Here is a 24,486-nt window from a genome sequence, read left to right as displayed (position 1 = left end):
CGAGCCTGTGTGGAGCCTCCTCAGGGTCGGAGCATGTTGTCACAGGATGGAGCTAAATCGGAGGGTAGGAGACACTACCCAGTCTCTGCAAGGAGAGCTCATCGTTTATTTAACATCTGTCCTTTTTAAACAAGCGCTTCCCTTCTTCCTGCCATTGTGTCAATCATTCTCCTCTCCAACTTCCACACAGCTTCTTAAACAAAGACGTTCCATAGTTAGTGGGAGGTGGGAGTATTTGTGTGTCTCGCAGCTCGGACCACCACCTGACCACCCAGGTAGGCAGTACACCCGAGAAGATGCACACCAGCGGTCCTACATCTCCCTCGTTCATGAAGACAACATTTCAACAACCTATACTTACCCTTCAATACTGGACCACCTGGGCCTGTCTTCTAATCTAACCATCCATCCATCTGTCCATCCAGCTAAGCTTGAAGTTATTTAAGCTCTATTGTTCTTCAGCTGTTGTGTAATAACCAATGTCAGCGCCTCGTGTATTTAAGCAGCAGGGAACTGATCTACAGCCTCTCCAGAAACTATTAGGATTTTATTTCCTTTATTTTTCTTGTGCCTTTATTAGTCTTATTTCACACACAGGCATTACAAACTACAGGCAACGTTTAAAAAAATCTGACAACAGTTGAGTCTTTGGAGAAAGGCTTTGACGAGGCAGCTCTGGTAAGAAGAAGGTTTTAAATGCTGCAGTAAAAGAGTGCAGTAAAAAAAAAATAATAAAAAATACAAACCACAGACAGCCTGTCATTTCCACATGCTGGTCTGGCTGAGCAGCATTTTCATTAAAGTACAGTCCTATGGGGCTGCCAGAGGCTGGCTGTATCTACACTGTTGGGTACGTATAGCTAACATGAGGGCTGTACATTGTGAGGAGTATTATGTAACAATGGCACATGCTAGAGTAAGATAACCAGCTACAGCTAAGCCCCAAATTGCGATGACCTCATGTGAGATACCACAGCAATTCCTTTTGTTTTTGTCTACATTGTAAATGGAAAAAAGTGCTGGGATCCCAGAGAATATTGGTGAGACGCCAGAGGCCAAGACAGAAAGAGCAGATAAAGATGAGGAACAGGGTGGAAAAAGAAGGAAGATGAGTAAGTGAGATTGAGAAAGAAGATTTGCCGCAAGAAGAGAAGAGATTGTGGAGATAGATTTACTGAGGATGACAGAGGAAGGATTACAATGGAAAACCTGCACAGTTGTGTCTGTTGCTGATCTGTAATTCAATTTGTAGTGAGACAGAAGACCCCTAAACCGATTGCCAGGTTATGCAGATTTACCTGTTCTCTTCTGTTCTGGTTAAAAAAAAAAAAAAAAAGAAAGCGCAGAGAAGCAGTAGAGAACAGAAAACAAAAGGAACAGAAAAAGGGGGGGGAGAAGGTCGTAAAATGCATTGTTGTCTCAGTCAGACAGTTCTAAACTATAGACTCTGGCAGGGACCTACAAGCCAGCAGCAGCCTCCATTACCTTGCTGTGCACACCATGGAAAGAATTACTTTTCCAGCAGCACTTTTAGTACATGTACTCTACGTGATTCTTACGGTAGTACAGGCCATCTTTCATGGCTACTAAAACCAGACTAGGTTATGCTGTTATATATTCATATATGTTCCTATATGAAGGTGTCAAGATGATATTATTAATGACTGTTATATTCTAAAAGACAACAGTAAACATAATTAAAAAACTGTAATAATGGTCACAGAGATATGTCATTAAATGCGTTTTGATGCAGTCTTCCACTGCTTTTTGGCAGATTCTTAAAGTATTCCATTGGCACCTTTTGTCAAACTGAATCTCAAACATTGGACAAAATCCTCTTTGACAAGGGAAAACTTGTAACTGGGTTTTTTCTGTCTCTACTGCTAAACCCTTATTTTCTCCACCTTTCATCATGATAAATGTGTATTGACCATCATGCTGACAGGCTGTAGAGCAGGTGGGATTCCCTTCTGTGATTCCCTGCAGAGACCTGTGGAGCTGCATGCAAGAATCTAACTCCCACTTGTGACTGTGGGACAAAAAAACACAATATTTGAGTAAATGTGATCTCACAATCAGTGCTGGAAAACATTAAGCCTGCAGTCAAGACAGGCCTGAGTATGTAAAACGTTACCTGCCTCCAACTACAAGTCATCATTGCCTCACATGAGACCTTCAGTCTGTTCAGAGGATTTCTACGCTGGGTGCGCAGACATGTGAGGAACTGACATACTTCTCAGCGGTACGTAAAATGCAATCCGATAGCTATTCCCTGAGAGCTGAAGCACAGCTTGCCAGCTAAAGCCACTAAATTACTTACTTGGCTGTTGTCATGACTGTGTGTTAAAAACAAAGGCAACCCTCTCCCCCCTAAAGCCTTTCTCAAGTCCCTCTACATAACTCAATCTCTCTTTTCCTCTCGGCCTCTATTTCCCAAACTTTCATAAACATCCAGCTGTAGATCATCAGCCGCACGTCTGATTATGAAATTAGAAATGGCCCACTGGGACAGAAAAACAGAGAGAGATGACGGGAGAAAAAGTCCCACAAACTTTTTACTCGCTACATTTCTCTTGTCAGCTGATCGATCTATGCTATAGTGAGCTATCCAATCCAGTTCACTCTTGATAACAGAACCAGCCAATGCTATAAGCCATTAGTAATCACTGCATCGTAAATCTAATGGCATTTCACTTTGCGAACCAACAGCCAAAAAACATATCAGCAATTCATCAGAGGGTTGTGGATAAAACATCAGTCTGCTCTGCACTATAGATTATTTTACCATCAGAAAATAACTTCTGGTGTTCTCGTCAATTATACCTGCACTCCAAACAGAATATAAGACTGACGACGCTCTACTCAACAGGCTCTTTGTCAATTTCTCTGCCATCTTTTTGTACTTTGTTCACAGACAAGAACCATGAGTATTATGCTGACGAGAATCCATTACGTGTAGTAAGTAAATTACAGCAAACCTCACGTAGGGCAAAGTCTTATGAGCTGTCACTTGCATATCATCAAAAGCAGATGTGTTTACATATGTTTGTCTTCTGCGTCAGAGCAGCATACGTTCAGCTCTGAGCTTAGAAACCTGGCGTCTCTAGTTAGTTTGAGTTTGGAAGGAAAGAGGATGGTGAACTAAGCTTCCTGCCCAGGGGGGTTGGCTTTATACCATCTCCTCACACTGTTTTTGGTGTCTCCATGCACAGTTCTCATGTAATATTTTATTGGTATTGTGACGAACAGTTATCTTTTCTTCCTCATCCAGAGGGTTTGGCTAGACCTTTCAGGCTGCTCTCCATACATCTGCTCCATGTCAGCGTTGGAACACTTGAGTTAATAAGATCCTTTGTTCTACTGCAATGCTGTCTGGGGCAATTTTTCCAGTTCATGCCAGAATGTCTGTTTATGCATCATATACACATGTAAAAATGTTGTAAACACGAGTGTGCATAATAGCGTTTGAACACTTGGTCTCTCTCTATGGCGCTCTCTTTCTCACACACACACTCGCATACATATATTAAGGCAGTTATGATGTGTTCATAGAGAGGGAGAAAATAAAATCTTAAAACACAGACACCAACAGGCCAAGTCATAGCTAGTTTATGATCGTTTCAACTATTTCAAGTGGTCAGTACAGTTATTCTGGAAATTACCGCAGCCTTGGAAGAAAGGCAAAAACAGTAGCAGCTCAAACATGACAGACTGTTGATACAGAACATTTAAGCCATGCAGAGGACAACATTTGCACTATGCAGTAATAAGACTAAAGGGCAAGCTTAGTTTATCTAGAGCATCTCTGTTGTAAGGACATTCATAGAGCGTGCAGTAAAATCATTTTTAATCAGTGCTACCACAGACCAGAACACTTGGAACCAATCTGGTGGAAAATTTTATTCATCTATTGTTTGTTATTATGCTAAAAGTCAAAATGTGTCAACTTGAAACCTTCTGAAGAACATCTGGACATGTCCAAGTTAAGTAATTCATGAAACTCTACTGAAGATATCATATCCAATCGAAGGTCGACTCCCTCACAACTATTTTAATGAGAAATACAACATATCACATCATGGAAACTAACACTCTTTGCCTTCTTTCCACTCTCAAAAATGAAAATATTTGTTCTAAATTCATATACTTTTAACCCCAAATTTGTCCATTACTGTCCCCCATTCATTAGTAAGCCCTATGTTAGCTACCGTGTGTGTACATGTAGATTTCAGTGTTGTAACATGGTATTTAAAGGGTGCTTAAAAAGGCAAAAATGGGCTGTATGTCAGTAAAAACATTATTGCACAACTTCAACCAAGTTATTTAATATTTTCCTATTCAGGCAGTGAGCCGAGTGAAACACCAGGCGTGTACCAACACACACACCTGCTTTTCCCATCATGTGTCTACGAGGAGGGCGAGACTGACAGCAGTGGAAACTCTATTTGCGTTTTAGTTCACTCATAGCGGTGTAGCATTTTTCAGCCAGTGCTCTGAGACAAAAGCACAGTGAGAGCAGGAAAAGCCTCTCTAGTCCATTCTGTCCCCGCCAGCATGCTGCTGGGTCACTCTGCTCCTTCTCTCCCTCCAGACTGCAGCCTTCATCTCCTTGTCAGCACTCCCCCTCAATCAGGCCAGTGACTCCTTTCCAAATGCCCCCCACCCCAAACAAAAAGTGAAATCACATCCCCATGCATCTGACCCTTTAAATCTTGACCATCAGCCACTATTTTCCAAATTGCTACATTGGACTGAAATGCAGGGACACACTTTCATTAGGCTTATAAAACGCACTCAGTCGGTCAGTCAGTCAAAGCAGACTGAGCACAGGAGCATGGTTGCATTTATAAACCCTTCAGTAGCCTATGAGCGAACTTGACCCCGTGCAGTTAAGATGATGGGGCTGAAGTCCAGACAACGTCAATGACTTCCCTTTGGGAGAAGAAACACCAATACTCCAAAGGCAAGCCCTGACGAAAGCTACTCAGGAACTTTAGTTTAGTCTTTTCCATTACTCAGACACAACAAACTATTTATAAGACTCAAAAAGGTCACGCTACACTATGACATTGTTATTTAAATTAAATCAAAACGTGGGTCTGGGGATGATTTCACGGCAGAGGAGTGTGTGTGCTGTTAGCTGAGACAAGTGTTGCACATATGCAGTAGCAGGAGTCAGACTGTATCACACCACACTCGGCTGTGGTCTGTATGCTGCTTATAAAAGCCCACAGTGGCCAACCTTAAACACAGGTTATCCATGACTGCTGTCAGGAAGGGTCTTACAATCCAAAAGAGAAAAAGCATGAGATTACACCAGCTCTCACTGCGGCAACAGACAAGGTGTGCAAGACTGGATGAGACACAGAAACCATTTTTCTGCATACCTATGATATGTAGCTCTACGTGGTAGCTCTGATCACAGCTGCTCATAGCACAGCATGGTACAGGGATATCAACCGCATGGAAATTTTGCAAGGGAGAAAAGAGAAAGAGAGGGACAGAGGGAGAAAGACAGCAGACTGAGAGAGTAAATTCTTAAATACACATACACACACATTTGACCTGACCTGGATTTGTTACTGATTATTCAACATTTGTTTTGTGTGCGTTCTCACTGCATAATTTGAGATGTGGGGGTACATGTATCAGACTGTCACGTACAATTTTAGACACATCACTACCCAACCTCAAAATGAACAACAATGTGTTTGTAAGTCGTAACTAACTCCCCCACTTGATTTCTCACACTAGATGTCAAAAATAACATCCAAATAAAGCTGTCAACACCTCTCTTCTCTCTACTGATTTGATGGCAGCTCACCTCTGGCTGGATGGCTTTGAACACAGGAGCATCCATGAGCGTAATCTGGCCCTGCAGGAGACAAAACACAACAGTTGTTACACTTGCTATGTTTAGATTTCCCCAAATACCACGCTGCCACGTATAGGGCTGGGTATCAGTACTCGATACCTTTAAGGTAGGCAGCCAATCACCTCAAGTGTTCTTCAATTTAATGCGACGTAGGACCAGCAGTCAGGCTGGGCAGGAGGGACTGCGACACTTGACTGTTGTGCTGGCTCTCTGCATATAGGCTACACTTATCTCGTGTGCACAAATCAAAGAACACTTTCAAAATGTATTCCTGTAAAAATCATTTGGATGGTGAGGAGTAAGAGTGAGTGAGTAAGAGCTACATTATTGTGAACTGGCAAAATCATCAATTGTCAAATCTAAGGTCTAAGAAAATAGTAGTTCAACAATTAAAACATTGCTTTTGCTAAAGACGCTATGTCCTCTCAAGCAGGTGGGTGTGACAGTGTCCTCTTACTGGCCGCACCTTTAAATGCCTTTATGTGCCATGGAGAGATGTGAAATGAAGACACTTGAGGGGAAAAGAAGACAAAGAGTGCCCTCTTGTGGTTGGGGCAGACCAACATTAAAGCATTAAAATAAGATTACAGACATGATGAGGAACATGCTTTTATTTGACTCATTATGATAGCAACATTATTTCTCGCAACAAGGTATGGCTAATTCAACAGAAATGTGACTTCTGTTTTCTCATAGTTGCCATGGAAAGTCTGTGCAGAGGCAGCCTGGGGAAATCCATCAGTACCTGCTTGGCAGTGCCAAACTTCATCAATTATTACTGATCCAAACTCTGACCCCATTTCCTCCTCTATCATCCCATCTCCTCCTGTCTCCAGTCAGCACATCACATTTCCGCTTACTGAACATTTCATTTCTAATCACTCATACATACAGGTTAACCAGACAAGGACAGACAAGACTCAAAGACGCACACATAAACTTCACTTACTGCATATTCTTCAGGGGTGACCTTCAGCACATCAAACACAACAGCATCAAAACTCTTCTTCAGGTCCGAAGAACCCTTATCACTGAGAGATTCTGAGCTGCTACTCTTCTAGAAGACAAACAACACACACACACACACACACACACACACACACACACAGTTGCATTATAAGGTGATAAGAATGACGGCTGTGCTGTTAAGAACAAGGTTATCAAGTGGAGGAGAGAGGTGAAGTATGCAATGTTTGAGAGGGTTTAAATAACCAACATGGTGTTGTAGCACAGCTGAGAATCACTGAAAATGTGTTGACTTAATATTTCAGTCAGGAAAAAAAACATCCTAACTACATCCTGTCACCTTGTAATCATACACTAAAGCGGTCAGTGTTGAAAAGTGCTAGGAGAGGCATGAAATGATGAATTTTGAAAAGAGCGGATGGAGGTCTAGCAAGTGTGTGTGGCCTCACCTCAGAGACTGTTGCAGCGGTGGTGGTGATGATGCTTGATTGACCATTAGGGAGGTCCATCATTCCCACACCATCTAGCTCTAGCACAGGAGACCATTCATCATCCTCAGCTGCAGCAAAGCCCGCCCGGCCCTCTGAAAACACACACAAAATATGCCACAGTGAGTACATTTTGCACCACACGTTGACCATTATCACCTGTAAACACAACAGACAGATTCACTCAGCTTGTAGCAGCAGCACCACCTACTGGTTGAAATATGTTGATTGGCGTGTTCTCAGGTTGACCTCATCATTAAATTCAACCTCAGAAAATTGAAAAATGAACTTGAGACGGTGGTAAAAGTGTTGACAGGTTCAGCGATTGTCCCGGCATGCCTGTGAACGCCATATGGACGTACACTTTCGCAGCCTTTTTACTACACACGAGAGAGGACAGGACAGAAGGAGCTTAGGCTGAGCATTAGGAAAAGATCTTCTGTGAAAGGGGTTTGGAGAAAGCAGCTGTCAGTTAGAGCCACAACACTAAACAGCTTACACTAGAGTCTGACCCACTGCCACTCAATGACTCTATAGACAGGACTATACTACTAAACACAGGAAACAATATGTTCATCCCGACATTCAACAGGCGCTCTCCCTAGATTTCAGCCACCAACAAGATTTTCAGAAGAGCACGAAATGACTGCTAGGATAAACAGAATCAAAAGGAAAAACAAGATTTATTTACATGTGTCTTGGTTAGTTAGTGTTATGACCTTCTTCCCAAAACCTGAGTACCAAGTGTTAAAGTGGATTAGTTAATGCTGAGTATCTGAGTACCCATGCCATTGTCAGTATCTTCCAATGAATTAAAGCAAATATATGAATGTGAATGACAAATGCACAACACAAGCTACCACCGCCCAAAGTGTACTCTTAAAATTGCTTACTTTCTTTTCCCAAATGTCAAAAACACAAAAAGGTATTCAAAGTTGTAACTAGCAAATGTTTGTTTGTTTTCTTGATAAATGACTCAAATGATTAAATCAATTCCTAACATTGTCACTATGTTTTGTGAATCAAATAATCAATAAGTACTTTCAGCATGAGCATCAATCGGATGTTGCACAAGATGCATTTTCATTGTCTTCGTTAAATCATTGTAAACAATCTTGGCACCTCTGCCATTTTCCCTCACAACTCACAAAGTATCAGTCATGGTATCAGAAAAAAAGACAATTTGGGATATTAACAGAGGTACATGGATATTCAATCGGAACCTACCTCTGACTATGTGGACAGAAACACAGCAAGAGATTTAGGTATTTAATGATTTTATGTATCATGAATGTAAAACGGGGAGGCTCAGTGTCTACAACTTTTACAGATAGTGTGTGATTTCTTATTAGGATGATATTTTAAGTTTCCTGAATAATCTTCTCTGCCTATAACTGAAAAACACCTGAGAGACTATTCTTTGCCAAAAGCACACAGAGACAGTAATGAAAAATAAGGAGCTGCTTAGAATACTGTGTGTGTGTGTGTGTGTGTGTGTGTGTGTGTGTGTGTGTGTGTGTGTGCGCACGCGTTGGTCTGTCTTTTTGGCTGGCTCAAGGCCCAAGCTGAAATGGCCTGTGCTTTGAGAGCCATTAGCTGCCTTCCACAGCAAACACCACTACATCATGTCAACGTCCCTTGCATTGGGACAGCAGTGCATAATTGCACAGGAACCAACAGCTTGACTGTATTTACAAGTCTGAGTCTGTCTGTGGTTTATAAAGTCATACATCTGTAATTAACCGACTTCCTGGTCTAATACCGATGTATGTCTTGTCCTTTTGTCTGAGGTCCCTGGACAATTATGTAAAATATCACTTGGGAGTTGTTTCTATAGTTACAGCACACACAGCCCAGGGTTTTACAAGTTAAAGTTAATGCTGTGATAAATGTCAACATACTGTCAGACATGCAAGTTTCCCACATAACTAATGACTATCTTTTCATTCAAAAATAAACACTCTAAATACATCTACAAATCAACACATCATCTACAACTAAACTTTCCTACCAAAGTTGTTCAGTTTGTGACACATCCGTTATATAGATAGGTATATGTAGATAGGACCCCATCTACACTCCTGTGTCTCTAACACAATAAGCAATTTATTTGCTCCTCTAACTGATGTGTCCAACTGTAATCATATGCTAAGAAGATTAAAAAAAAAAAATCAATTGGTATACAACCCTGCAGGCACACAGACACGCCTGCACACCTTCCCAAACAAGCTGTCCTTGCAAAGACAAGGCCATACTCACCAGTTGTGTGTCAGATGCGCATAGTGTTGGACGTGAGGTTAGCCTGTTGTTCTGTATTGCTGTCTTTGTCTATCAAGTCCTGTCTTTCTCTGAGGCTGGCTCCTGCTGCCTGTGTGAAAGTGAAAGGAACAAAAGAGAGAGAGAGAAAGGGAGAGACAGCGAGGAAGGCAGCATGAGTCTTCTGAACATGAGGAAAACCCACGCACCCATAAGAAATGAACATAGCCCAAAATCCAATAGCTGATCTGATTTGTATAAATGCTTAATCAGCCATTGCATTGACAAGATCTGTAGCGTCTGTTCTAGTGGAAACTTTGGTGCTGCACCTTCTGAACTATCAGTTTTACAAATGGAGGTGACAGTTTGACAGAAGTAACCTTAACAAACAAATTCTCAGTAAACCTCTCACTGCAAAACCTAGTACTAGTATAATAAAACTATATTACTCAATACTCTAGTATTACTTGGCCTCATTGCTCATTTGAATCCAAAATACAGTAAATGAACCCAATCAGGGAGCACGGAAAGGAAAAGACATGAGTCTACACCTGCAGCTAGTAAAAATTTTTAAATTTTCAATAATTTTCTTAATTAATCAGTTGGTGTATGATTGACGATGATCTGGTCTTTTTGTCAGAAAATAGTGAACTTCAGGTGCAACTCTACAAGCCAATCAACAGGAGACCATGACCAATCATGCGAACGGAAGATTATTTATGGTACACTGATTAAAAAGTACTGCAGATAATAACTTAAATTTAGTTTATATTAATTCACTTTTAGGAAACACTGACTTAATACTCAAGAGGATGTGTCCAATAAGAAGACTGTTAGCCCATTTTACTCTGCCTCCAGACGTCTTACATGACATTACATGACTCACATTAGCCAGTAGGTGTCTCACTATTCTAAGAGATAAAAGCCTGTGTGTTGGACTGTGTGGGACTCGGGCTGGCTCTGGACTAATGCTGCATGCTGGCAGACAGCAGTTGGCCTTTAGACATCAGGTAGGGGTTAAGATCTTCTCATCCCCTCCAGGTTGTTATCATGCTTTATAAGGGTACAAAGCTCACAAGCAGAACAAACAGTGGATTAAGATTTCCACTAACCAAAGTAAACTTTAAAGCTTCGCTGACATAAGCCAATAAATTCTTTCAAAGAAGTTTTATAACAGCCCTGACAAGCAACACATTTTTGTGCTAGGACTACAGAAATAACATCTCTTGGTACACATACTTAACAGAGACCATGCTCGCATCTATAGTCTGTGTGTCATTGTCACATAAAGTGTTGCTCTGTATATACCCTGAGCATAGCAAACACCCCCTAGAAACAGCCTGTTTTTGCTTGTCTGCTGTCAGTCATGATCCCAACCATCCTTGATCAGTTTACTCATTACTTTACAGCTCCTTACGACGCCCACACCTCCAGCTATGCTACTTCAAAAACACAGAGAGACAACACCCCCTTCTTCTGAGTCACTGCCCTCCCTATTCAGTCCCCACTAGCCAGAACTCCTGATGTAAGAGTCCACCCCCTTTCTGCCCTTTGCAACATCCAAGCACCTCTGACAGTGAGCTGAGCTGAAATGTGTTGTGTTTGGTGACATAATTCCACGTGGTTCGCTTAATGAGGTTCAAGTCCGGGGAATGTTTTATATGCCCAGCTGAAGGAACACCACTAGAGTAGAGATAAGGTGTAGGTGTGTGTTTGGGAACGCTGGGAATGTTAGGACGGGCCAAAAATGTTTCGACATCACCGGGATAAGACATCACGAGGACATGACAGGGATAAGAGGAGGACACGCAGAGGAATCAGAAGAAGAGTGAAAGAAAGTGGAATGATTCATGTCGGAGCTTCTAGCAGAGGATGTGTCGCTCGTTAAGCTAAATGTGACTCATTACACTGTATAGCAGGTGCTGTTGAATCAGGCCAGCTGCCTCTCCCTCCCTCTATTCGTGTTGTCAAGACTGCTTTTTGACATTCACGTACATGCTGCAGTTCAAACACAAAAAGGTGCTGGCAGCCTAACAGGCCTTGTTACTGAAGGGCACAATGTGAAGTGTTTTTGTGTGTCGTCATGCACATGCCAGCGTATTTGTGTATGTGACACCGCATTCCACATCCTGCACTGACCCTTTACATTCCGGTCTCCAGTGGCCCTGAAAACATGGTCTCCACCACCTCTATTCTGCATGTCCTCTGTCCTCCTTACGGTGCTCATCCCCTGTCCTTTTCCACTTCACCTCAACCTCACTTTATAGCAGAAATATCAGTCTTTAAACTGGAAGTCTGTTTGGATTAATGGACAATAAGGATATTTTCCAGAAGGTAAACAAATCAAAGAGCAAATACTGCATATATGACAGTGTTTGTGGCAGTGGAGGGAACATTCATACTTAGAGCATTTATGAACAAGGGGTCGATTAATCAATTAGCCAATCAACATAAAATTAATTGCCAACTATTTTGATAATCGATTAATTAGGTGAATTTTCAAGCAAAAATGCTAAACATTGTCTTATTCCAGCTTCTCATCTGTGAGGATTTGCTACTTTTCTTTGTCATATGGGAGGTCGTTTAAGTCATTTTTCACGCAAAAGAAAAAAAAGGGAGAAATGTGTGTTTCTCCACCTTCTTAAATATTAATATTAGTTGTATTTTCTTGTCTTAATAGTATAGTATTAAATCTCTTTGTCAGACAAGCCAAGACATTTAAAGATGCCACCTCAAAGACATTATGATGGGCTTTTTCCACCGTTTTATCGACCAAATGATTAATCAAGAAAATAATCAGCAGAGCAGAAATAAAAATAATTGTTAGTTGCAGCTCAAATAAATATACAGTCCCAATACCATCACAAGAACATTATCAACAGGTGAGACAGGCTAAACACCATAAAGCTAAATACTAACTGGATGGATTAGTACATTTCCAAGGAACATGGCAAATATTTTATCAATAAAATCCTCTTGGGATATTGATTGATTGATTGATCCAAATGGGGTATAACATGACTTTATGGGTAGTAATACACTGTTAAAAATCCTTTTGAAATTTCCCCATTAGCCTTCTCTTGACGAACATCTGTGATAACAGCTGTTTTCTTCCCCCTTGACATAGCTTTTTGATTTAAGATGTATAATGACATTTTCATCATTTATTATTCTGTGGTAGCCATGACAAAACTGTGGCAGTGCATCACAGATGGCCTTATATAGTAGAAACACTGCAAGAACCTGGCATTCAAAGACAACGCACCAGACTGCTCCAAGCCTTAATCTCATTTACTTTTGTATGTGCATACATGTTAACTCACTACTCTATCTCTGTCCCAACACGAGGCGCAAGCTACCACGGGCACACACAAACATAAAGGGTTAGCGAGTGTTTAGTGTGTGTGAGGGAGAGACTAGTATGTGTGTCCCTTTAATGAACTATACCTCAAGTGTGATCAGGGAAAGGTCACAAGATGTGAGACTGTGAATAAAGGATCAGACATGTGAGGTTTGTGTAACGCTCAGCATTAACAGAGTGTTGTGTGACTTTGACAACTCTGCCAGTCCCTGCCTGCAGCACTGCAGGCCTGTTTTTGACACTTAGCAGCCCTGCAAGCCTCGCTTCTCAATCTGCTCCCACTGTGTGGGTCACAAATGTCCTTCTCCCTTACACTCACAGCAAGACTCATAGACCTCATAATTATGAACACAGTACGAACACTGGCCTTTTTACTGCACAATCCTTTGAAAAAGGAAAATAATCAATTTCTTCTTTTGCTCCACTGTGCTTTTTGATAAAACGTACAGTACCTCATCTCTGTCTGTAAAATGCATGCACTGTACAGACACGTGCGTTCTGTTGTTGCAGAGCAGTGACGGGGCTTGATGCATCTGAAAAGGATGCCGCAGATGCACCAAAGTCAGGGAGCCAAAGTAGGTCAGTGTGTTGAGCTGAGCAGTGAGGGATGGGACAGCCCATTAAGATGTGCCCTCCTCTTCTTCTCTTTAGTACACGCACAATCAGGGCATTCACGCTGTTATAGGAACTGTAGGCCTTCAAAGTCAAAGCAGTTACTTTCAGGCAAATTATCTTTCATATTGTAGTAGGCCTCATTGTCATATGAAGGGGAGACACTGTACTAGACTAAACCTGTAAACAAGTTAGGACTTAACCCATTTAACCATCTTGTATTTACAACATTTCAAAGCAGGATTAGCGCTTAAGATGTGAATTGTGAAATGAAATGTGGGTCTACTCCAACTATCTTTCCCTTTCAGAGCCCTACTTCCAACTTTGGTTACATCTTTTTTGGAGCCTATTAATCACAACAGAGCTAGTCATTGTGTTTCAGTAATGCTATGGCATCAAAGACCGGATCGAGGTGCTCGCTTTCCCTGGGCTCTAGTCAAGCCTCCCGGGGAGAACACTATTGATCTGGAGCTAAGAGGGGCCGGATTGATCACACACACTCCACTAACCTGCACTTACATACAGTAGCACAGCATGTGGCTGCATGTCACAGCAGTTCGATATACACTGCTTTCCCTCAGCAGGTTTGCTGTTCAAGCAGCAGTTGGTGGCACTGCCTGTGGAGGGACAATGGTGTGTGTGTGTGTCAGTGTGTGTGTGTTGCTGTTGAGGGAACATGACTAACAGTACCTTAACACCATCACTTAACACGCCGCTGCTGTTCAGATCCTTGTGGAGGTCAATAAGTGGACAGAAGCAGCTTCATGGTAGTTCGGACCAGTAGGAGTTCAGAAAAGAGTATTTTCACGAGTATAACTGTATGGAAAAAGACTGCCACAACTACATGTACAAACACTTGCATCTGTACATAAAAGTACATAAAATGTGCTACATTCGCTCAAATTTTGAATTCCAGTTTTTGCCCAAGGCTCTCCAACTGTCCTTCCTAGAACAGGGTGTTTCATCATTTTAATTCTCACAAACAGAACAAGTTTATCATTCTGAGGAATCCCATGGTTTGTCAACACAGTTTACACCACACTCTGGTGTCCCTGTTGCTTAGCGAACGAGGCTCTAGTAACACAGAAAACACACACACACACACACACACAACAGGGAAAGCTACCTCTACATCCCTTAAAAAGCCATCCTTTCAGACAAAAAAAAAAAAAAACTGTATATATCTGATTTATCATAGCAACATGATGCAAAAACAGAAGAAAATAGTTTAATGGTGCCATATCATTTCACAGTAAAAGCATTTTTCGGAAAATGAATAAGTAATGAACCCAGTGACACTACACAGACTCTCACCACCCTGTCACTGAAGCAACTGTTCTCTACCCTCTAACAAACTGAGCCATCGATTCATGAATATTTAGGCCTGTCTGTGACTGGAAATAAGCATGATCTACTGGGAAAACCGAAGGGCAAGTACCCAAGGGCATAGTGGGTCTCAAAAAGCAGGGGATGAAGCACAGGAAAGTGTGCAGGCACTTATCTAACTTTGAACCTTAAAATATATATGCACCTTTTAAAAGTGCAGTGTTTCTCAAAAACACAGCAGCAACACTGGCTTGCATTTGTCCACACCATCTTACTTTTAGTATGGCCCTTATTTAGAAAATGAACATAATGACCAGTTGATCATTTTGATGGATAGCTGATAACGCCCTTGGTATCTAAAATGACAAATCAAATCCACTTATGAACTAAAATTAACACAGGGCCAACTCTTTTTTCCTCTTTGCTCATAATCAATGCATGAATTCGAATAAAAAAAGTAACCAGCAGCAGCAGTGAATGTGTCTTTTATCTTAGACAACATATTCTGGCATGAGTACTGTACATCCCATGTGAAATCTATTTCTGTTTGAAAATATATATAATGAGAAGCATATGTGCAAGTAATTATTTTTACAGATACATGATGTTTATGTAGTTGTCCAGTACAAATACAGTTTTGCATGTGGGTTTCAACAAAACCAATTGAAAAAATAAAATTTACATTAATTTGCCTAAAAAGAGTAATTATAATTAGAAAGCCTGTCAATAAGAAAAAAAGACAGGGGGGAATCAGATGTGTCAGTAACAGTGAGTACAGGTCCAATTGAAGGACTGCTCATCACTTTGTTTTTCAAAAGACTGAACCTTCCTCCTTTTTTTCCCTCACTTGGCTTTCCTCACTTCCTGTGTGTTGAGGTTGTCAACAGCTTGTTTGTGAACACTGCCACTTTTTAGTAATTAGTCCCAATATATAATGAAAGCTATATTTTCTGTTCTCAACGCAAACAATTTAAATCTGCATGGACAATTACATACTGTCACTAGGTCTGTCAGCTGTGCAACACTGTGAGGCGCAGGTCAGCTGATTCTTATTCTGATCAGCTGACAACTACAGTGTAAAGCGCTTTGTCTGCTAAGGTAGAAAAGCGCTACATAAATGCATTCCATTTACCATTTACATACAGAAGACATGATGCATGTTAAGTAGACACATCATTATAAAGGCACACACACGCACATACACACACACACCCCTAAACCTAGTTTGGTTAGATCTGTTTACCCAATTTGTGAAATTCCACTAGTTCTAATTCAGTGTGTAGCAGCAGCTTGCACTGTAGGGTGTGATTAGGCTTTTTTTAGACACACTTGCCTCTCTCTCTCCCTCCCTCCCTATAGCTCTCTGGGTTGATAATTAGAGCTCAGGCTTTACAGACAGGCTGTTCAGGCCTGCCCCCACTTCTGTCTTTTCTCCTGGCACATCCCCCAGTGACACAGACACACTTGGTATGTACAACTCTCACAAACCTAGATAACACACTACCTTCTATAGCAGCCTACAGCTACAAGTAGCAATCAAATTGAATAAATACAACAAAAATTACTACCTACCAAGAGCCTACACAAGGGCCTAACAGGTCTTGATAACAGTATCTGGTTATCCATCAAATGAACCGAAGAGAGGCTACAGTGCCAAGCTTGTGAGTAGCGGCATGTGGCAGGGCCCGAGAGCAGCAGGCTGTCACGTGTGGGCAGAGCACTGGCCTACAGTTTGTAAGTATGTCTATGTCTGTGTGTGTTGGCTTCAGCCTGATTTGTGGCCCAAATGAGAGCGGGCAGGCAGCCCAGCCCAAGTTCAACTCTCCTGCTGAAGACTAGGTGACCTGAGCATGGTGACAGATGAGTGTGGGGGAAAGAGAAAGGAGGGTGAGAGAGAGGAAGCAGAGGAAGTGCGGAGCTGGCAGCAGCCCTGATGTCTGTGGTCATTCCATGCATGGACTATTAAGAAGGAAAGAGAAGGCTAACAATACAGGGCAACAGAGCAGTCAGTCAGAGCAGTAATGTTTAGAGGGAACTGATACAATCTCTATGTCTTCCTTTATGAGTCTGAGGATTGGCACAAGTCAAACTCACAGCAGTAAAACCTCCTCATAGAGACCGAGCAAACACTACTTCAGGCTAAGTGAGACTGTATGCCAAATATATAGTTAGGGGTGCAGTTCCCCCTTTGCGGGTGCTTTGAGAACTACACGGTTTCTTTTTGTCTTATTTGTGCAGGTTTAGCGGCCGCCAAAGCCGCGCAATCCTTTTGTGAATTTGCACCTCAGACTTTGTTAAATTATATCAGTTGTCATCTGCATTAGGAAAATACCTGATATTTCTTACTTTCATGTGTCTCTTTCTGCCTCGGTGTCTGACTCTGCTACAACTTGTCCACGTCTTTCTGAAGGTAAGTACACATTTTGCTGAGTGCTCTAACAGCATCCAACATCAAATCAAGTGACTATAATGTGATAAGGGTCACTTGTGGCGCTGAACCCACTAAGAAGTAACACCCAACTATGTAGCACTAGGCAGCTTTTAGGTCACTGTAGGGTTGGGCAATATGACAATATACTGGATACTGTAAGATGTTTGTCAAACAGAGATTTTGCTTTACTTTCTACTGAGGTAGCTATCCTTTTAATATTTCTGGATGTATTACACCTTTGCAATCTGACATTGATTTGTAGGTATTTATTTCACTGGATTAGCCAAAATCAGACATTCCATCTGGTAATTTATCTTTAAACAGTTTTTCAAATGGATATCCAGATAATTTACTACATCATGATATATATTGTTATTGCCATATGAAAACATTTGGTGACAAGTTTGAAACTTTAAATGGGTTAGTTTTACTTGTCTTTCATCAAATCACACTTTGTGTTTTTCCTCAGGTGACTGCTGATTGGCTCACTAAGAACCATTTCTCCAAAGGCAGCACAAATACTGTAAGCTTCCTCAACTCTCTACATAGCCTGCATGTAAGTTTGTTTTGACCTTTAGATTTTCAAAGGACTACAGTCATGAAGATGCATCCTTCAGAGCATGGAAGCTATTTCAACAACTGGTAGTAAATATGATGTATATTATTACGTTAAAATCATATTAATCAATCAGTTTCTATTTTGTATCTTGTACAAAATAGAAACTCGACCATTTAAAAATGTAATTAATACACAAACATGGTTTATAGAATTGACAATGACTTAAAATTAAACAGTATTGTTAAATGACAATTTTCATATCAAACTATAGGTCTTCATAGTCAAGAAAGAATGAACAGGTTGTAGCAGACTAGCACACAGTAGATTCTTAAAATGGTGCGGGGGCATATGCAAAATCCAGACTCTAAAATCTGTGAAATGTCAGGTGTAATTAGACTAACCTGAGGGTTGGTTAGAAATATAACTATATAAATACTTTGAGTGTTTTGCTCTACTCTACATTTTCAGTGAACAAATGGTAATCTCAGTTGCTACAAACTGTCAAGTGCAGTGCCAGTGGTGAAAATGTCAGAATATTGGTCAGGTTACACAACTATTGCTAACATTATAAAGCAGCAGACTGAATACATTATCTGAAGTTTTGGTCACAGTAGATTAGTACAGAGGTTTCCTGCCTATCTTAATCTTAGGCTGCATGTTTTGACTGGGATAGCCTGTTGGTTTTTCACACAGCAGCCTAGAAGGTTTAGTTTAAAACAGTAAAACAAAACTGCAAAAGCCACAGAGAATAAATGCTGTTGATGCAAGTGCAACACTTCCTGTAGCTGCTTTTTACAGTGTAGTTAGTACTGATTTTGTGAAATCTTATTTTTCATTCAACAACTGATGCCAAATGTTCAGTTTTTAGTTCTCTCAACAGATTTTCTTCAGGTAATGCGGGTTTGTGAGTCACACTTTAAAAAAAAAGGAAAACCTTATAATTTCTTGTACATTACAGTTTCTCATTGTTCAGGAACAAGACAATGCGTGTATATGTGCGTCCTTTGTCTCTATCAGAACGTCATCACGAACACCTTTTCCCTCTTTAAGCTAAAACCACTGCATATCAATAGAACTTCAGCAAACAGATGGTGTTTGAGCAAAACATCCTCATCTCCATCTCTGCCTGCCACTCAAAATATGGTTCTTCCACCTTCACATTGATGGTACCACAAAAGACAGACATGCAACATTTCCCAGGACTGGGCTCCGGATGGGCCCTCAGGGCTTTTGAGTGAGACACAGACATAAGAGAGATGGCGTGCTGCAACTTGACAAACCATACAATTATGTGAGAGCAAACACACAGACACACACAAACGCCCACAGTCCTGGTACAACAGTACTTTTTTCTAGAAGGAACAAACTCTGTACATTCAGGCACAGGAAACTGGCTAAGGTAGAGACTTACTGACAAACCTGCTCCTATCAGCCAAAAGAACGTACGTTCTTAACATTTCTCCAACAAGCACTCTTCATTTGATCCCAGTTGCACACATGTTGTAGCGGGAGGATTGCTTGCTCATAGGTCCTGCCAAGGTCAATCATGCAGCCAAACTTGGACTGGGATACAATATTTTTAGAGAGGTTTAGTTTTATGAGGTAGAATGAGATTAGAGAAAGTCTGAGAGCAGCTCTACTGAAAACAAAAAGGAGTTCTCATCCTGCTGTATTGTAAAATCTGTCCATTTTTATTGTTTTAGTACAATCCCTCAAGTCATCCATTCCTCTGATACAACAGTAAAATCTACCGTCTCTAGAACAATGAGCTCATCCTCCACCAACAAGTTATTCTGTCCTCTTTTAGGTTGGCCTACTCTGTTCAGAGACTTGACCCAAAAGAGCAGTGCATCAGCCAATACCGAAACTCAGACTCTGTAGTGTCTTTAAAAGCAAACACGCTGTAGGCAAGCTATTGTTACTGTTATATCCTGTGTTTGAATATGTGCCCTACATAGCCAAGTTCAGTAACACAAGGAGGGGGAAACTTTAGCTGAGAATATAACCCTGTGTTGCTGATACTGTGGAGTTGAACTTTTGAGTATTTAGTTGTAATTTTAGTTTTGATCTAAAACTCAAATCACTTTGAACCTGCTTAACTGAGCAAGACTGAGATAACAGGCCTCCTATTCAGCTTAACACATGCTCTCTCTCACACACACACACAGTGCTACACGCATGACTTCCCCTAACATGGCAATGCCCTGTCTCCAGGGCCTGATAAAACGGCCAATTACAAGTTTAAACACAAAGGGAGCGCTGCTGAGAGGGAAAAGCAGAGGAAGGATTGAGTAAGAAAGGGACAAGAGAGAGGAAGAATAAGGGTGTCAACTTCTAACACTTGTGTTCAGCATAGGTGGAAGAAGACAAAGCAAAAGTACATCCAAACTGTCACCCAAAGCTGGCCATAGAGGGACATGAACTACACCCACACACACACACACACACACACACACACACAGTTGTTTGCTCTGAGAGGTCAGGGGGCACGTGGGGGAATAAACACGACACCCACACATACACACACAGAGGTCTAGGGAAAACATGAGAGATACAGGAGGAGAAAAAGGAGAACTATCAAATCCTTTAAGAAAATTAAACTGGACCTATCTAACTTCATGGCAGAGACAAAAATAGAGAGGCAGAAAAAACAAGAAGAGAGACAGAGACAAAAAGAGCAAAGGAGAAACAACAAAACAAAATGTTATGAAAACAGAGGCAGATTTTGCCTAATCTGGCCATGGTTGCCTCTCTTACTAACATGGTGAGTACTTACTATTCCCATCTGATAGCAGCTATGAAAGATTGATTCTTTCATCTTTCTCACAAGGCAGAACAATGTTACACTGTGTGCTTCTTCCAGTTAGGGTGTGTGCGTTTGAGAGAGAGAGAGAGAGAGAGAGAGAGAGAGAGAGAGAGAGAGAGAGAGAGAGAGAGAGAGAGAGAGAGAGAGAGAGAGAGAGAGAGAGAGAGAGAGAGAGAGAGAGAGAGAGAGAGAGAGAGAGAGAGAGAGAATCTAATGGAAGAGGAGCAACAGCTGAGACTGGAGAAACAGCTGCATGTCTTCAATGCCTGCACTGCTCCCCCCCCCCTCTCTCCCTGAATGAGCCCCTCACACCCCTTTTCAGACCCTCCTCTCCCACAGAGCATTATGGCCAGGGGCTACTCTGTGCGCACACACAGACAAACAAATTACAATATGTGCCCAAGTAGGGCCGGGACGATTCATCGACGTAATCGATTACGTCGATTTGCATATCACGCGTCGACACGTCGCAAGAAGTATGACTGCACCCGGTCAATGCATGGATTCCCCGGAGGACAAGCAATAGCAATAAAACCTCACCTACAATCTCCCCACGCTCTACCCCTCCCCTACAGTCGCACATGCTCTGCAGAGAAACACACACAGACTCCTGTTTATGTAGGCCTGCTTATGCTGGGTTTTTTTTGTAAGAGCTTGTAAGTGCACCTGTTGGTGCAGATGTCATTCGGTGCCACGTTTCGACAGGCGACGTCATTAACAACAAGCCTACTCCACATGCAGCTCACCTGCTGCTGTGAAAACGGAATCGCGGATGAAAAAGTCCAAATAGGGAGTTGGGTTTTTTGGGCAACTTTATTAAAAAAAAAAAAAAAAAAAATCAGAGAGAGAAACAGACAGAGGCAGGCGATGTGTGTGTGCAGAGACCAGGGGTGTAGGTGTGTGTGTGTGTGTGTGTGTGTGTGGGAGGGGGGGTAGTGAATTAAGTAGAATTAAAATGCTAACATAGGAAATAACCTACTAGAAACAGGGTAGGCCTAATATAAATTTATTCTTTCAAATATTAAAATAGTTTCAATAGACAAATATATTTGTGTTGCAGAATAATGCGCTGCAGTGCATACTTTGTTTCTTGATACATGTGTTTGTTTTTAAGAGAAACTGATTGAATAAAATATTGAAATATTAATTAGACAAGTTTTTGGTATTTATTTTGGGTAAATTAGTTGTTATATTAATCATGTAATAAAAAAATCTTTAGAATAATCGATAAATTAGTCGTTAGATTAAAACTATTTTTTTTTTTTTTTAAAAATCAACGTTAGGTGCATCCCTATGCCCGAGTTACACAGACACTACTGGTTGGAGCCTCTGTTCTCCTCTCAGAGGACAAGTACAGACAGGATGCATGTGCCACTAAACGTTCATCTATTGACTAAAAATAGGAAAGACATTGTTTCCAGCAGCAATGTCGCCCTCCCTCGTCTCCTCCCAAATCTTTCGAACCCTCCCTGCTTTGGGACAAAAGGAAACCAAACAAACAAACGTTCAGATTATCCTATACAAAACAGAATCAAACCTGGGCCTGTCCATCAAGTCTTTCTAGGTACTTTTCACTTTGTCAGTTGCCAGTCTTGTACACGCACTGAGCTCGGTTAATGCAGTGATACCACTAAGTGAGTTTCCTTCCACTTGTTTTTACAGAATGGACACGTTGAATTTACACATACAAAATCTAAAAGAGAAATGCCAGAAATTCTAAATCTTCATAAATATTGCAAATGTCCTTTACAACATTACATAAATTAAACATGAAATAACAAAAACACACCTGTTAAGTGTGGCGAAAGGAAACAAATTAATTCATAAATGTTGCATAAATTCCATATTGTGTGGGAAGATGCAATGCACTGCCATAATGTTCCAAGAAGTAAAGGTACACAGTTACGTCTTATTCTTCTTCAAATAGTATTTCCTTTAACTAGTACTAACTTTTACTTTCTTTGCCAAATATTCTGAAATTTACTTTAAAGATTTGTGCTTGAAAGTACACTTACTTTCTTACATCTGAATTGTGTTAAGTACAGTCTGTGCTACTTCTGTAACTGCCTTGTCTGGAATAAGAAATGATTTAAGTTTCATTGTAGTCTTATGTAAGGTCAGATGCCATTTACATTGAATTCCTAAATGCTGTGAATGAAATGAATAAACACCCAATTTGACAGTTGGTGATGAAAAGTGTGTAACTATAGGCATGCAAGTCTCTGTCTGCGTGTCAAGACCCGACCTGTGGGAAACCTGACAAAGGCGACAGGAAACAGGTTGTCTCAGTCACACATATATAAATGGATTCTTTGAGATGACACAGAGGAACACATCTGCTTAAGAAGGGAATCATCTCTATTCATTCATCAAAGAGGTGTCGGATGGTAAAAGGGGGAGATAAGAGTAGAACAGGTGCAGAGGATAAGGCTTCACATTTATACACTGCGTTCCAAAGGCCAAAAAGCCCACAGAGTACCTGACACGGACGTGTCTGATGGTAAGGAAAGAGTGCAAAAGAAAATGTTGGAAGAACAAGAGCTTAAAAAAGGAGAGAGAAGGAAAAAGAGCTGGAATCATGTTTGTCTGTATCTGATCTATTGTCTTTGGCAGGGTTCAGGACCAAGTTCAAAAGTTTCCGTGACATAGCCAAGGCTCAGCTCTCAGCTCAACTCCCAAGCCAAAACACTCATGGTTTAGACAGATAGATGAGGCTGTGTTGTGAGACCATAAAGTCTTGTCTCCAGCACTGATACAGACTGGTGGATCAGGACAATGTGCAGGGGGAAGTGGAAGGGTTCTGCTTCTCTTTGTTTATGTACAACAGAGACATTACGGCCTGGTCCTTATTCTGCGTCTGTAGCACAAAAAACACCACAATGGTCTCGACGCCCATTTTACTCAAAACACCTGAGCACACACATTGGTCCAGTGTAGTAAGAGCAGCAATCATACAACTTACAGCTCAGGCATATTTTAAATGCTGTTGAATGCGACTCACTCAGCTAAAGATCTGTTTGTCCAAACCAGAAGACAGAGTTTAACAGGCGTGGTGTGATGGATAGTGCTGGAAATGTGTGGTCACTAGTTAATTATTTGGTACACCAAGTTAAAACCAATGCAGGCTAATACAACAGCCCTGCATAAAACTGAGGTGTTTGGTGTTGTTTATATCCATGACGGAAAACCAGGGCTTACCTTCCTTATCTAAAGCCCACTTACATTTTGTCAACCTAAAAACTTAAATCAACGTTAATGATTTGAATGCTCATGTTAATGTTAGATGTAGCGTAATTTGCAAAGCATAAAATCTCTTATCTCGCAATAGTCCTTAGAGCAGACAATTTCCGCCTTGCATTTGGTCCTCAAATGAAACTTCCTCCGGTGAGAATATTCCGGATATGCAGAGTAAAAATGCCACGACACAGGAGGCAAAGGACCAGGCTGAAAGTGTCAGGTGGAAAAAGACCCTTATTAGCTGGCCTTCTGCATGCCTTCAAGGCTGAGCCCTTTTAGTACAGCCCTGTCCCTAAACTCACCTTTGACCCCTGACCTCATGACCCCAAACACCCACAACTTGACACACCAACCCCAGCTAACACCAATCAGCTAGGTGAGATGAGCTGATGTTGACCTTAAAATACATTGATTTAAAAAAAAAAAAAAACATTTACAAAAACATTTATATACATGGATGCATATGCACACAGACGAAAAGACACGCAAGATAACCATCCAGGTGGTGGACAAGCAGGAATTCAAGTGAAGCCAGTTAGTTGAGACATTAGTACTAGCCAGCATAATAA

The 24,486-nt window shown here is 41.2% G+C and overlaps 1 protein-coding gene across 6 annotated transcripts in view; it reads right to left on the bottom strand.

The window, feature by feature from the left end:
* The window catches only part of ralgps2 (Ral GEF with PH domain and SH3 binding motif 2), a 70,753-nt gene that overhangs the window by 40,346 nt on the left and 5,921 nt on the right, over positions 1-24,486 (bottom strand). For 4 of the 6 annotated variants that reach the window (XM_044200852.1, XM_044200849.1, XM_044200855.1 and 1 more), the window contains exons 2-5: positions 9,589-9,697; positions 7,291-7,424; positions 6,825-6,932; positions 5,825-5,875 (exon numbers count right to left, since the gene is read on the bottom strand). In XM_044200852.1, the coding sequence (XP_044056787.1) occupies positions 5,825-5,875; positions 6,825-6,932; positions 7,291-7,353 (222 nt within the window). In that variant the 5' untranslated portion in view covers positions 7,354-7,424; positions 9,589-9,697. The remainder of the gene's footprint in view (positions 1-5,824; positions 5,876-6,824; positions 6,933-7,290; positions 7,425-9,588; positions 9,698-24,486) is intronic. The other 2 variants (XM_044200853.1, XM_044200851.1) reach the window with 2 other exon arrangements.

Source organism: Siniperca chuatsi, linkage group LG6, assembly GCF_020085105.1.
Source record: "Siniperca chuatsi isolate FFG_IHB_CAS linkage group LG6, ASM2008510v1, whole genome shotgun sequence".
Taxonomy (NCBI): Eukaryota; Metazoa; Chordata; class Actinopteri; order Centrarchiformes; family Sinipercidae; genus Siniperca; species Siniperca chuatsi.
The sequence above is the reverse complement of the archived record's forward strand: the minus strand, read 5'-3'. Positions and strand labels throughout refer to the sequence as shown.